The 13,181-nt window shown below is 36.5% G+C and overlaps 1 protein-coding gene across 3 annotated transcripts in view; it reads right to left on the bottom strand.

Moving 5' to 3' along the window:
* LOC113480255 (connector enhancer of kinase suppressor of ras 2-like) overlaps window positions 1-13,181 on the bottom strand; it is a 210,694-nt gene that overhangs the window by 99,998 nt on the left and 97,515 nt on the right. For all 3 annotated transcript variants that reach the window (XM_026848893.1, XM_026848894.1, XM_026848892.1), the window contains exons 5-6: window positions 6,529-6,570; window positions 2,014-2,133 (exon numbers count right to left, since the gene is read on the bottom strand). In XM_026848893.1, coding sequence (XP_026704694.1) covers window positions 2,014-2,133; window positions 6,529-6,570 — 162 coding nt within the window. The remainder of the gene's footprint in view (window positions 1-2,013; window positions 2,134-6,528; window positions 6,571-13,181) is intronic.

A 13,181-nucleotide genomic window follows, 5' to 3' on the forward strand; every position in this document is an offset into this window, starting at 1 on the left:
AGTTACAGCATTATTACAGCCCAGGCCCTGCCTGCCCAAAGGTCTGTTAGAAAAGAGGGCAGTCTGAAGGACAGTGTGGACCACCTGAGAGGCCACAACAATACAGCCAGTAACTCCCACCTTGGTCACTTACGCCTTACAGATTTCAACTGCACTGTGACACCATGATAAGCTGCTTAGACCCAAGCGGTCTAACCCAAGCAGTTCAAACCCAAGAACTCCTGAAATGAACCTGCCTAATATTGCATATTATTAAGTTTTCAGGTCCCTATAGGATATGGCAGTTTTGAAGGAGGCTGTACTCTTTCTGTCCTCTACCAGTCTACACTCCTGTCCTAGATCTAGAGCTATCACTGAAAGGGAAGCACTAGCAATGCCAAGCCCTGCTTGTTATGCTCCATCACCTCTGAGGAAAATACATCCCATCTACCCGTGTTCACATTCTCTTCAGCAATGAGAGTGAACTTTCTTCTAAGTAGAGCAGCAGGAATACATGACATTTCTGGATAGAAAGGAAAACTCTACAGAGATCCAGACTGCTAGCATGCAGGATATAGTAGTCAACGCAAGTCAAAATCACTGCTGGATTTACAGCATAACCACTACACAAGCTGTAAATGATACCGACCCGCTATTTCCTGGATATTCTTGCGCTAACCCAGAAATCAGAACAAGAGGGGAAACTGGGCCACAAAGGGAACACATTTGGCCATTGGGATGCAGCAGCACAACGAGCAAATTGCATCTGTCTTCAGGATTACATACTGGGCTAAGCATCTGTGATGCCACAGAATTAAAATTAAATGTTTTATGCTGTTGTAATGTTCTTTGTTGACTAAATCAGTCTAAGAATAAAGTAAACTTATGTAGTCATACAAACCCCCTTCATGTTATTAAAATACATCATTCTCAAATTAATATGCATACTCAAAATAATTATGCGCTTGTAACTTTGACAGGATTTGCATATGATGTTCATTGCTATTCAATGTCAGAACAAAGAGTAAGATATTGAAATAATAAACATTTCAACTAGCAGAAATTTAAAATAAATCTGTAAATCATGCTGAATTACAAAGAAACATGCCACAAAAAAAATCCCATAATCCTGAGAATGCAGCTGAACACAGTATAAGAGATTGTACAGGGAAAAGCAGCCAATCTCTTGAGAAGAATGTGCAAGAGCATCCCAGGGCCTGCAGTGCTACTTTACACCACAGCTTTTATTAGATATTAGGTTCCCAGGCACAACCCCTATCCCATAGCCTACAAACATCAGCATGGTTGTAAAGGAGTACCGAGGGGAGACAGAAATCTTTACCCACTGACCCCTAAAAACCTCACAAAAATCCCTCAACCAAAAAGTGTAACAGTACATTAATACTAAAAGCGGTAGCCAAATAATTATTAAACTATCGTCTCTGAAGAAAATTTTAATAGTGTGACCCATGATTAATGCAGAGCAGCCAGGATGTTCAAAAGACACCTAATGAGTCTGCTCAGTGAACAATTTACAAATATAAGGGATTTATTCTGTTTCTTGAATAATACTTCTGAAAGTTTTATTTGAACTGAATCATCAGGGAGGCATATAACTATTTTTATTGAAGACCAAGAAACAATCCTTCCACTAATCATTTTCAAAGCACATTAATGATATTTAGTTAATTTTATTTGTATATGTATATGTATGTATTTGGAGGTTACTTTGGTACATTCCAGAAACTGCAATATGACTATCAAAGGACTATAGCTGCTCATATAGTTAAGAGTTGCACATGAAGGTAAAACAGGTGTTAATTTAAAAAAAAATTAAAAATTACTATTCTTTTATTTAGATAAATGTTAATTAAAACCAGTTTTAGAAATCTGATTCAGTTTACCAGAAAAGTAGGACACTGCATGAAAATACATTTTGATTTCTTGATAAATTAATAAAAGAAATCACCCTAAAGAACTGAGGCTTGTATTTTGTATTCTAACAGTTAAACTTGAAACTGCTTTGCTACTTACCAAACCCTCACTGGGCATAATGCTGGTGAGATGAACTACCTCAAGATGTGCTGACTGTGACACCAGAGAATCAGATGAGAGCGAAATGATGTGGTCACAAATCCCAGACAAGGTTTTACACTACAAAGAAAAACAAGTCAATGTAATTCCTCATATTAAACTGAAACTACTAGTGATTAAGTTCTTATTCTAAGAATTAAGTGAGAATAAACAGATAATTTTACTTTTTAGCACTGCAAAAACTACAGGTATATGAAAGTCAAGAACAAGAAGTTAAAGGAACAGAAAATATCCATAAACGTCAAGAAAATGTACATGCATGTACAGTTCTCATCAAAAGATTTTACTGGGCATTGAGAACATCTGTGTATCTAAACTATTTCTCCACTCCAACTATATGCACTTAAAAAAAATCCCCACCTGATGAACTTCATCTTATCTGTCATTATAATGTATTATTATAAATACAATGGACGTTGAGTAAAATATGTAAAAATAAATGCCTTGTACACCAACTTAAACACCTTATGCCTCAATAAAACGCCCTTTACACTAATAAACTATTTTGGCTACCAAATAACGACAGCAACCCTACCAACAGAGATAATTAAGTGAAATAAGCTCCTTCAGAGGAGGAGCCCCACTGCATAGATGGCAATGGTGATTAAACCTGTCGATCAAAGGCAAGCAGGAAGTCTATGGATCAGAAGGGAACTGATCAATACTCTCAGGGAATCTTCATGTGTAAAGATTTAATCCCAAATTTGCATATGTTGCTTAAAGTGTTCCTTCAAAAAGACTATGCCTAAAAATATTTGAACCTAATCTGAAAGCATTCATTTAGATGAATTTCAGAATGGTCTTCTGGTCAAAGTTGTGCTGTAAGCATCTCTTTTCCTTTGGGGACTATACTCCCATTTTCCCTAATTATAGCAAATTTTAGTGAAATCCCTTAGGGGAAGTTTTATTTCAGACATCTGCAAATGCATGAGGATTTCTAATATCTCATTTGACACTATACATATAAGTTAAAGAAAGTTGTCACAATTAATAAATTGACTGGGTTTATAGATTATATTTCCATTCACTGCACAGTTAGTTACTCATCTGGAAATCCAAGTACAGCCCTGCAGTATTGGACGTGGATGTGGCATTTGTGTTTTGTATCAGGTGCACGATGCAAAGCATCCCATTCAGGTACGCATGACTGCATCTAAAGGTCTCCATTATCAGAAATATTTCTAGTGGTTTCAGCTTTGGGCCAGAACCCCTAAACAAAACTTTAGGTCCTGTCTTCTCTCACCAGAGATACAGAATCTGGCTTCCTCAAAAAACCTACTTCTATTCTAAATATGATCTGATGGCTGACCCTGTCCGTGAGAATATGCTTTCATCCAGCTTTTGAATGACTGTCGTATCAACATATTGCTATGATTTTGAACTGAGGCCCTCTCTTACGCCTTAACATTTAAGACCATATGTACAGTACTAGCTGCAGTCCAGAGACACCACTTTCTACTTTCTGATGTCACAGGTGTCACTTGCTCATCCTTCTTCAGTAAATAAACTTTGGAACAAAATTAACAACAACGTTTTCAATCAAGTTTACTCTTGGGAATCTTTAAGACCTCCCCATGTTTCACAAAGTTAACTAAAATCTATGTAGGATTTATCATGAGGAAAATATTCTAGAAAACTATGTTAGAATAATTTAAAATATCGGTTTGCTGCAAAAGTAGTTCAGCAGATACAAGAGATGTAAATAATGCAAAGGCTGAGATAGTATAAATAGGAGCAACTGAGCAGAATTTATGAATAGCAGCGCAGGGTCAGGAAGTAACGTCTGATGCGCCACTATCAACATAAGATGTTACACTAACATATGCTAAATTGTTTTTGGCATTAAAAAATAGAAAGGACCAAAGTCTTGTGTACTAACTAGTGTTGTGTTCCAAACCCACAGAGAAGCAAAGTGCATAATCTCCAGATGGCGCAATACTACTGCACTTAAGAGAATCTCAAATAAAAATTGATTCTTCAAGAAGTTCAATACCTGCTGCAGAGGAACTCTACATACAGTTTTACAGGCTGTCCAACTCCTAAAACCATTTATTATGCTTTTCTCAATGGGCCATGGCAAGAACAGAATCTCTAGGAAATCACTAAGTCTTGAACAAGCCATACAAACATATACATTACAAAAAGTATTTTTAGTATGGCAGCCACTGCTGGGTCTGTACAAGAATGTAAGTTAATAATCTGTATTTACTGCTAAAAGAACAAGTAGCAGGTTGTAACTTTTAATTATCATAGCTATGCTATATTAGTCTGAAGAACTGATGCAGTCCTGATAACCACATTTTGCTGAACAGGTATCCAAACCAAAGAAACCTGACTCTCTGACATGCGGTTTAAGTGATCCTAAAGATCACTCCTTCATAATTTCTTTTTTTCCATAATACCCGAGTTACAGAGTAGACATGGTCTAGTCATACGACTGCTGAGAGAATGGCAACTGTGCACCCGCAATCACGTCTGAGCACACGCTGCCCTAGTGCAGAGCTCTGCCAAACAAGCCCACACCTCAGGGAATCCATCCAGCAACCAATGGAGAAAGTCAATCATGGATCATCATTTCATAAATCTGTCTTCACCTGTAAGGATATCTTTCTCAATATCTTTCAGAGATTAAAAAAAAAAAAAGCCATGTTCTATTTAAGAGTTATAAATTCCATCTCTTACAAATATAAAATTTTACTTTAGAGCACCACAGTTCTTTGAGTATTTATTTTTTAGAAATAAAGTGACTATAAAAGACATGAACAATTTACAAAGCTTATTCCTGAATTCAGTATACTTGAAGCAATTTTTTTAAAAAATGTGTTGCGAGAAAGATGGTGATTCTTCTCACTTCACCCAGAGTTACAGTGATAAACAGGTTGATCCTCAGAGCCTATATGTTCTGGATCTGGTAGCTTCAGGTGATTTTGCTCAGGCTAAGATGAGTTTTACTGCCTTGGGATCTAGGCTCCTTCAGTTTCATCACACTTTTGCTGCTGAGCCTATGGAATACTTAAAAATGGAAACTTTTTTCTCTCTTCTATTTTTTTAGGCTTCTGTTCAGAATGGGTAGAAAAGTCCAAAGTAACATTCCTGTTAAAGATGTATTTCTAGAAGTCATATGCAGTTAGAACTGTGGGTTGAAAGATGTGTATATATGTATGTGTGTATAAATATATATATATTTATACACACTCCAAATCCCAGAAGATTTCAAGTGCTTTTAGAAGTTCTTTTCAGAATAAGGTTTACAACAGTAAGCTTTTGTGAGCTTTTTTCTAACAGTCACTGCATGCTTTCTGAATTTAACAGCACATTAATGTTTTACGACAAATTTTAATCCCTGCTGGAAGCAGAGTATGTGTAAAGGGTTTTAAAAACAGAAAAAAGAAAAAAAAAAAAAAAAAAAAAAAAGGCACTTTGTTAGAGCTTGTCAAAAGCTTATCTGAACTTGTAAATCCTTTGAGATTTCCCTTTCACCATAGGCTTTAAATCTATCTCAGTGTCAGTACAAGTCTTCAGTGCCAGTACCAGGAAAATATAAAGTATTTGAACTTAAAGGCCAATATCTAATCAATAACTTTGTATAAGATTGTTCCATTTCCCTTTGTCATTAGGTTTTTCGAGTGCTGAAGGCACAAAGTGCTCAGTCTGACAACCAGTGAAGGTACTAATGCATCAGGTCTGATGGATCCATTGCTGGAGTTCCACGCCAGCAATCCTAGTAAGAGTAATACACTAGTAAGAGTACTGTGAAGCTTCTAAAACAGTCTAAGAACAATAATGATTTATTTGTACTTAATGGTAGGTATAACAGAGAGCATTACTGCAGGGAACTGTGTGAAGAGAGTGAGAGGGATCATCTGGCCTAGCCGGCTAAAATAAAACAGGCATAAGTTAGGGAATATCAGAAGAAAGCTGATTCTTAAACCTTAAATTTGAAAGACTTCCAATGTAGGAAAGAGTAAAAAGGTTTGGTAGGAATGGTTCTTAAGGGAATGACACCATCTTCCATAAGCCTCTAGTGTTCTGAGAAACTGGAAACAAGGTCCTGGGTGAAAAAATATTTTATTAATACTGTTTGGGTAGCATCTCTCCATTTCCCTGTGCTGATGCAAAAAAAGATGTTTGGGAGTGTCCATTCTAGAGTACTGGGACAGTCATTAAACTGGCTGGCAGGAAACACAACTAACATACTAAGTTGGTTTCAGGGGGTCACAAAACATGTAAGCTGATACCTCTCTTGCTGGTCCCAAAAATAATTTTTAACTTCTAAACTATTTTATCTTATTTATCAAAACTTTAACTTTTAGAAACTGATTTAATTCATCACAAGTTGTGACAAATAGTAAGGAACTCTATTTTCTTATAGTAGACTTAAATGATTAAAAAAATAAAATTAAGTGGATGGGGTAGAATTACAGGATATTAAAGCAGAATACTTAGATTACTTACCACATGAAGAATTTTATTTTCTGTTTCATACACTGTACAATCCTGTGGTAAAATAAAACAAACAAACAAAAATAATTAATGCACATTATTTTAATTGTCTTAGGAAAAAAGAAAAGAAGGCTTTATGCTGATATCTATCTCTTACAGAGTTATCTGTAAAGACAAATGATCTCTTGGGTTTGGTCATGACCAAAAGGTTACTTTACAGTCTTAGGAAACTTGTCTTCCCTTGTGTCTGGTTAACCTCAGGGATCTATTCTTTCCTTGACAGGATAGATTCATGATACTGAGAAAAAAAGTAATTCCATATAATTAATCTGGCATGTCAGAATTTCAATGATGTGCAGAGCAAGAGATACATTGCCTGGCCTTAAATCAGGCAGAAAATTTGTTACCTGTTCTACAAGCTGTGTGGGGTGCAGACAGTTGAGTCAGGCCTACACCTAAGTAGACTGTCTTACTATAAAGCATGGGAAGGAAGAGTAAACAGAGAGTATTTTGACAAGTAAAATGCTAAACTTGGTGTGTCTGCACTATCAGTTTAGTTTGCTCCATCTTTTGCTTCAAGGCCCTGATTGTCTTCACCAGCCACAAGTGACAAGAAACAGCAACGGTCCCATCTCCTGGGAGAGGTCACGTAACTGCTCTAGCTTTAGACTTTGTAAGGCAAGAGCCAAACCAAAAAGGATAGGAAAGGATATGGGCTTGCTCATGCTGAGCACTGGTCCAGGGGTACCCAGGGGGTTTCACTGCCTTAAGGCTTCCCGAGGAACAGCTCCATCCCTGCATGCCATTACACAATACTGCTGTTAACCAATTTAAAGTAGGCCTGAAAAACAATATCCCTGATCAACCTCTTTGTTTGCTTAAGACTTGTAACTTCTAGAGAAGTCATTTTCCTATTTTAGCTATCATTTTAAGAATAATAGATCTTATCACTTGATAACTCCATTACTCCTTTAAATTGTGTTTTGATTTAGTGATATTACAGTGGCTAGAATATTACTTTTTCTTCATGAAACTAAGCATACAGATTCCTAAAAGAGATGTACTGCCTCCATCTACTCCCTTTTAACATTTTGAAGGTTTCCTCAGTACAGTCCTCTATAAAAGCAAGACGCAGTGATGACAGGACAGTATTTAACCCTTTTTTACAGGAGAGGGCCCACATGCACTGAGGCAGCTCTACCACACTCCACTCCTGCCAGTCAGCACTCCAATCACCACACAGTCTCTCAAGTTATATTTTACTAAAATGCAAAATTAAAAGGAAAATACAGAAAACTCAAGTTTGCCAGACAGAGCGAGATGAGAATACACTTCTCAGAAAACTAGGTCCCCTCTGAGGCCAGGCACAGCCAGGGTGCAGCCGCCACGGCCAAGCTCCCGCTTCCCCCAGCCCCAGAGCTCCAGAAACTTCCACTGCTGGCACGAGGCAGGGAGCCCACCCCACTCCTTCATGGGGAGCACCAGCCCGAGACACCCACCTGTCTGCTCTAACAGAATCTGGGCAGAAAATATCTCTGAGGTGTCCTGGCATCTCCCCGTGTCCAGGGAGGCTGACACCCCGACCTGGCGGCTGGCGGGAGCCCCTGAGCTCTGTGAGGGGGGGACAGGGAGCCCTGTAACCCCGTGAGGGAGGGGACGGGGAGCCCCAGAACCCCGTGAGGGAGGAGATGAAGAAGCTGCCATAAAACATACTGAGGACCGGGGAGGATGGGATCCTCACCTCATCAGGGGCCTTGTTTACCATAGGAATTTTGTTTATAATGCCATATTGGCACTGATTGTTTACATTTAGGTCAATTAATGGATAAAACCAGAAAAATTATGTTGAGAAATTGCTAAATACTTCTTCAAATGTTATGCCACATTGGGAAAAAAAAAGCTTTCTACAAAGCAAGATGAGGATTTAAAAACATATTTTTAAGAATGAGAAAATGACAAGTAAAAAACACTGTCCTTTATTTGTCATTTTTCCCTGAATAAAATTTAAAGTAAAATCTAACTATACCTAAAAGATCCCCTCAAGTAAATTAAGATTCCTCATAGTTCTCAAGATTTCCTCTGTCCTGGATCTTAATATGTTAGCAATAACAGTTAATTGCTTTAAACTTCCCATGCAATAACTCCATCCTCACTCCATTTACTCTACAATAGATGAGCTGTATGTCCAGCCTGGGCTGTGGTACTCTCTGTGAGAGAAATAGCAGCTCACTGGCAGATCTCTGCTCCTCTTTTTGAGTCCAGCAGCAAAAATCCTGGGCTATGTCCTATCTACTGAGGCCACACTCAGCTCTCAAACCTTATTCCTTGGGTGCTGCTTTAAGCATCTTTTCCCTCAGCCCGTGTGAGGCTGCTGCCAAGCAGCTTTAGCCTGTGCCAGCCACTCAGCCCTGGGTACACGTAACTGTCGCACCCTCAACTCTAAGGGTCATGTTTATTTTGCAGGACTGGCACTTTTGTAGAGAAATTAATTTCTAAGCGAATACAGTTTCAAGAATATCGTTACAGAATAAGAAAGTTAAAATCAGATGATTGTGAGTGCCAAGTCACACAGAGAAGAATTTATATTAGCATTTCATGGTCAAGTATCACTTTGATGTTTCTTCTGTATTCATACTGTTCTTTTCCACAGCACAGAAAGAGAATTCAATTAGTCAGTCTGGTTGGCAATGCCCAAGGCAGTTTTTCCTACAAGTGTTAGACACTTCAAACAGCACATCCACCATCTTGTTTTAACCCTCCAAGTACCAAGGGAACAAAATGATCACAGCAGGGCTTGCAGCTTGACTTCAGAGCTAATGATCCTTTTTAAATGCTTCCTTTAATTTCTGTGCTAGAAACACAATATGAACTTCACTCTGAACAAACTAATTACTTCAGGTCAAAAAATACAAGACTTATGTATAGTAAAACTGAAATGTTACTGTTTTGTAGAGCAAAATTAGTGTTAGCCATACTCATGTTGCACATTAAAGATTACATTAGCATCAACAAGGTTAAAGGCTTTGGGATTCCTTCCAAAGTAGATGCATATGGACTTTTTTTTTTTTTTTTTAAATACATCAGTCTAGTTTAACTGAGCGGTTAAAAGCACTTGCAATCTTATACTAAAATATTAAGATATGTAGGTCACAATATTCTTCTGATTTATTTTTCTTTGATATATAGCAGTGCACTAGGGATGTCATTAAAAAAAAATCTTCCAGGACTAACGTTTATAGAATTTTGATGTATTTTTCTTAGAAAATAAATAATAGTTATACTGATATTATTTCTGCATCCTCCATAAACAAGATGACATATTAAAAATGTTTTCTCTTAGACTTTAAAAAACTCTTAAAAAAATTAGTAGCTGCATTCTATTTCTCCTCTGTAAAAGGGTAAAATACAGGAATTACAAAAATAGTCACAGTAGGAGTATTACGTACAAGCCAGTTTATGCACTACCTGAACATTCTACCTCTCAAAGGTACAGTACACCTTCATAACTCTGATAAAGCAAACCAGCATTCTTTTGAATATTCATAAAGAGAAAAGGTCAGTAGGACCTGTGCTCACCCACACTATATTCATAATTTTAGTTTCCAGTTCCAAAAGAAAGAAAAAATGCAAGTGCTACTGAAATTTGCAGATACCATAAAGAATGTTTTATGACGAGTCTTGAGGACAGTTAACTAACACATAAAATAGTAATACATGTAAAATATTTAGTTCATTAACTTAATACAATAAACCAGCATGAGTTAAGTCAACTACTGAAAAGAAACAGAGACCCCGTAAAGGAGCAGTTTGGAAGAAAACTTAAAACTTTGTGATGTTTGCCAGTTGAATGCCATTTCCCAACAGAACACTGCAGTAAAGATCTGCTGCAACCTTTGAATGGTAGATACGAAAAAAATGATATTTAAAGTTATATTGCTTGTATAGATAAAATCAAACACTCTTATAGAATTCATGCATTAAAAAGGAATGAGGATGCTCTGAAATTAGGCAAATATGTAACAGTAAATACACTAAAGTAACTTATTTTACCTGGATTAATTAAGTTAAAGACTAGATCATAATCTATATTTAGAAAACAGGGAACAGATGTTTGATAACAAAATGTTCTTTAGCAAATGCAAGCAAAATAAGATTGAGGGGCTGAAAGCTGATGTCTGCAAAGTTCAAACTGAAAATAACACCCACGTTTTTAATGGCAGTTGCTGAATCACAGAACAGTTCAGGTGGAAGGGACCTCTGGAGGTTATCTAGTCCAACCACCTGCTCAGAGCAGGGCTAATTTTGAAGTTAGACCAGGTACAGGAAGCTACTGAGAAAGAACAATTTCTATCAATTGCAGTATGAACTAGATAGCTATAAAAAACATGTTTCATCCTAAACACAAAGTATTTGACTAAGACCAGGGTAAAAATTTAGGATATGGTCTCTGAATTTATCTCATGAAGGTTAATTAAACATTAATAAAGGGGAGAACAAGCAAAATATGTTTGTTTTTTGTTGGAAAAAAAATTAGCCTGAGTTGTGCTTACATTCTTTAGTAAGACACAGACAAATATTTTGTTTAGAGAATGTTCATGCAGTTTAAACAGGTTTAAACATCTTGAACATAACCAGGAAAAAAAAATAGTCAGAAAACCAACTTCTACTAGAACTAGTGAGCTCTTTCTACTTAATGAAAAATATTCTTTCCCAGTTATTCCAGTTATCTGGGTAGCCTTGATATAATCCAATCCTAATCGAAATTCCGTTAAGTTAGTTTGATGTGGATTAATTTTCAGAGCAAAAATGAGAGCTAGTCTACTTTGAAGTTAGATCTAGACTTCAGAATGAAGTCAGAGAGCTCAGACATTGCAATATTCTGATCTGACATGCTTTTTTTGCACATTATCAACAACACATTGTGATGGGACACTGAACCTTAAAATTAGGATGTTTCTACAGCTTTCTGCGTAATGCTATTCTTTTATAGTTTCCCTACTTATTTTAATGAAGGTGAGATTGTGAGGGATAAGAAATCTGAGTAGAATACAATACATTACTAATCATAAATGGACAGGTATAAAACTTTTCTAAAACTAGAGAATAAAGATCATTATTCTTACAACCTGTATGAGAAGATACTATTTACAGATAAACAAGTGACTGCTTATTCATCGTAGTACTTACATGGTATGTAAATAATAATATCCAACACTGCAGTTCCTATGTTTGGATGAAATTTTGAATGAAGATCTCATCTTCACACTCACACAGGAATGAATATGGCTTAAAATCTAAAAAAAGTCTGCTTCCTTATTAGATCTAAGAGCATGTCACTCCGATAAATAGAGTACATCCTAGCAAGAAGATTCATGAGCAGTGTCTATATTAAACTAAGATTACATAGCAATGCCCCCTATTTAGCAGAAAATTCGCCTTGAGTAGCAGCTGTAAATTATCCACACAAAGCATGTTAATTTTGCACAAAATAAATTTTTAGGTTGAAGACACTCCTCACTCAATGTGCCAAATGTGTAGCCTTGACTGCTACTTTCACATTGACTAAATTAAATACCTAAAAATATATATCATTCATAAAACAAGAAGTATCTGAAAGAATCCAAGATCTAAGTTTCTATTAGTTATTCAGATTATCAATTCATATTTGAGCCTACAGACTGCAGTTCTTTTTTAGGTGAGACATTTTTGCTTTCATACACTAAGATCAATTTTCCTCAGATTTAGTAGCAGCAAAACTGTCTCCCTATGAATGATTTTGCTTTATCTACTCTTTCTCGTGCTAAATTTAATATACTATAAAAAGATCTTAATAGATGACTATCAAACAATTCCAATCTGACAATAAGAAAAGAGAAAACTTGATTTTTAACTGACCTGAAGAACCAACTAAACATTTTTCATCTTGAAATGCCTTGAAGTTTATGTGAAAGATAGATTGTTTTTAAGTTGTCAAAAGGAGGACAGCTTTGGGAGTGGAGATGAAGAATTGAAGGGAAAAAAAAAAAAAGAACCAAACTATTGCTGGCAGAGGAGAACTGAATTTCATCTGCCAAAAGCAGTGAAATAAACGACAGAAATGGAGACAGCAATTCAAAATTACACTATTCTCACTTAGACCACAGGGAAAAAATCAAACTCACACAAAGTGCAATAACAGCTGAAGGGCAGAATCAGAATCCAAACTTTTCATACTATAGAGAAGTTCATTTTGCTTATTCTGTAAATCAAAAATAGCCTAGTGCTATAAACACCTTGTAAGAGAAAGCTTAATAAAGATACATAAATAATTAAATGTCTACATGGGAACTTTTAAACCAAGAAAAGGGAAAAAGGATCTCTGTTTTGCACTGCAAAAATGCATAAAGGACAAAACTTCTAAAAGGAATAAAGCTGAATATTATAAATAAAGAGTAATAGTGTAAAATACAAAGATTGATATTTATCAGCCTTAGTTCTTTTTTTCCCAGATTACAGGGAAAACTGTGCCAGCATAGGACAGAGGCAGGTGGTGGATCCCTGTATACTGGAGACAGGGCTGGTTTAAGATATTTACAAAAACTACAGCCTTAGCTAAACTTTCTTATAATCATAGAACAGTTTGGGTTGAACTGGACCTCAAAGCCTCTCCAATGCCCCCCCCGCCC

Source organism: Athene cunicularia, assembly GCF_003259725.1.
Source record: "Athene cunicularia isolate RWA chromosome 4 unlocalized genomic scaffold, athCun1 chr4_part3, whole genome shotgun sequence".
NCBI classification, from domain to species: Eukaryota; Metazoa; Chordata; class Aves; order Strigiformes; family Strigidae; genus Athene; species Athene cunicularia.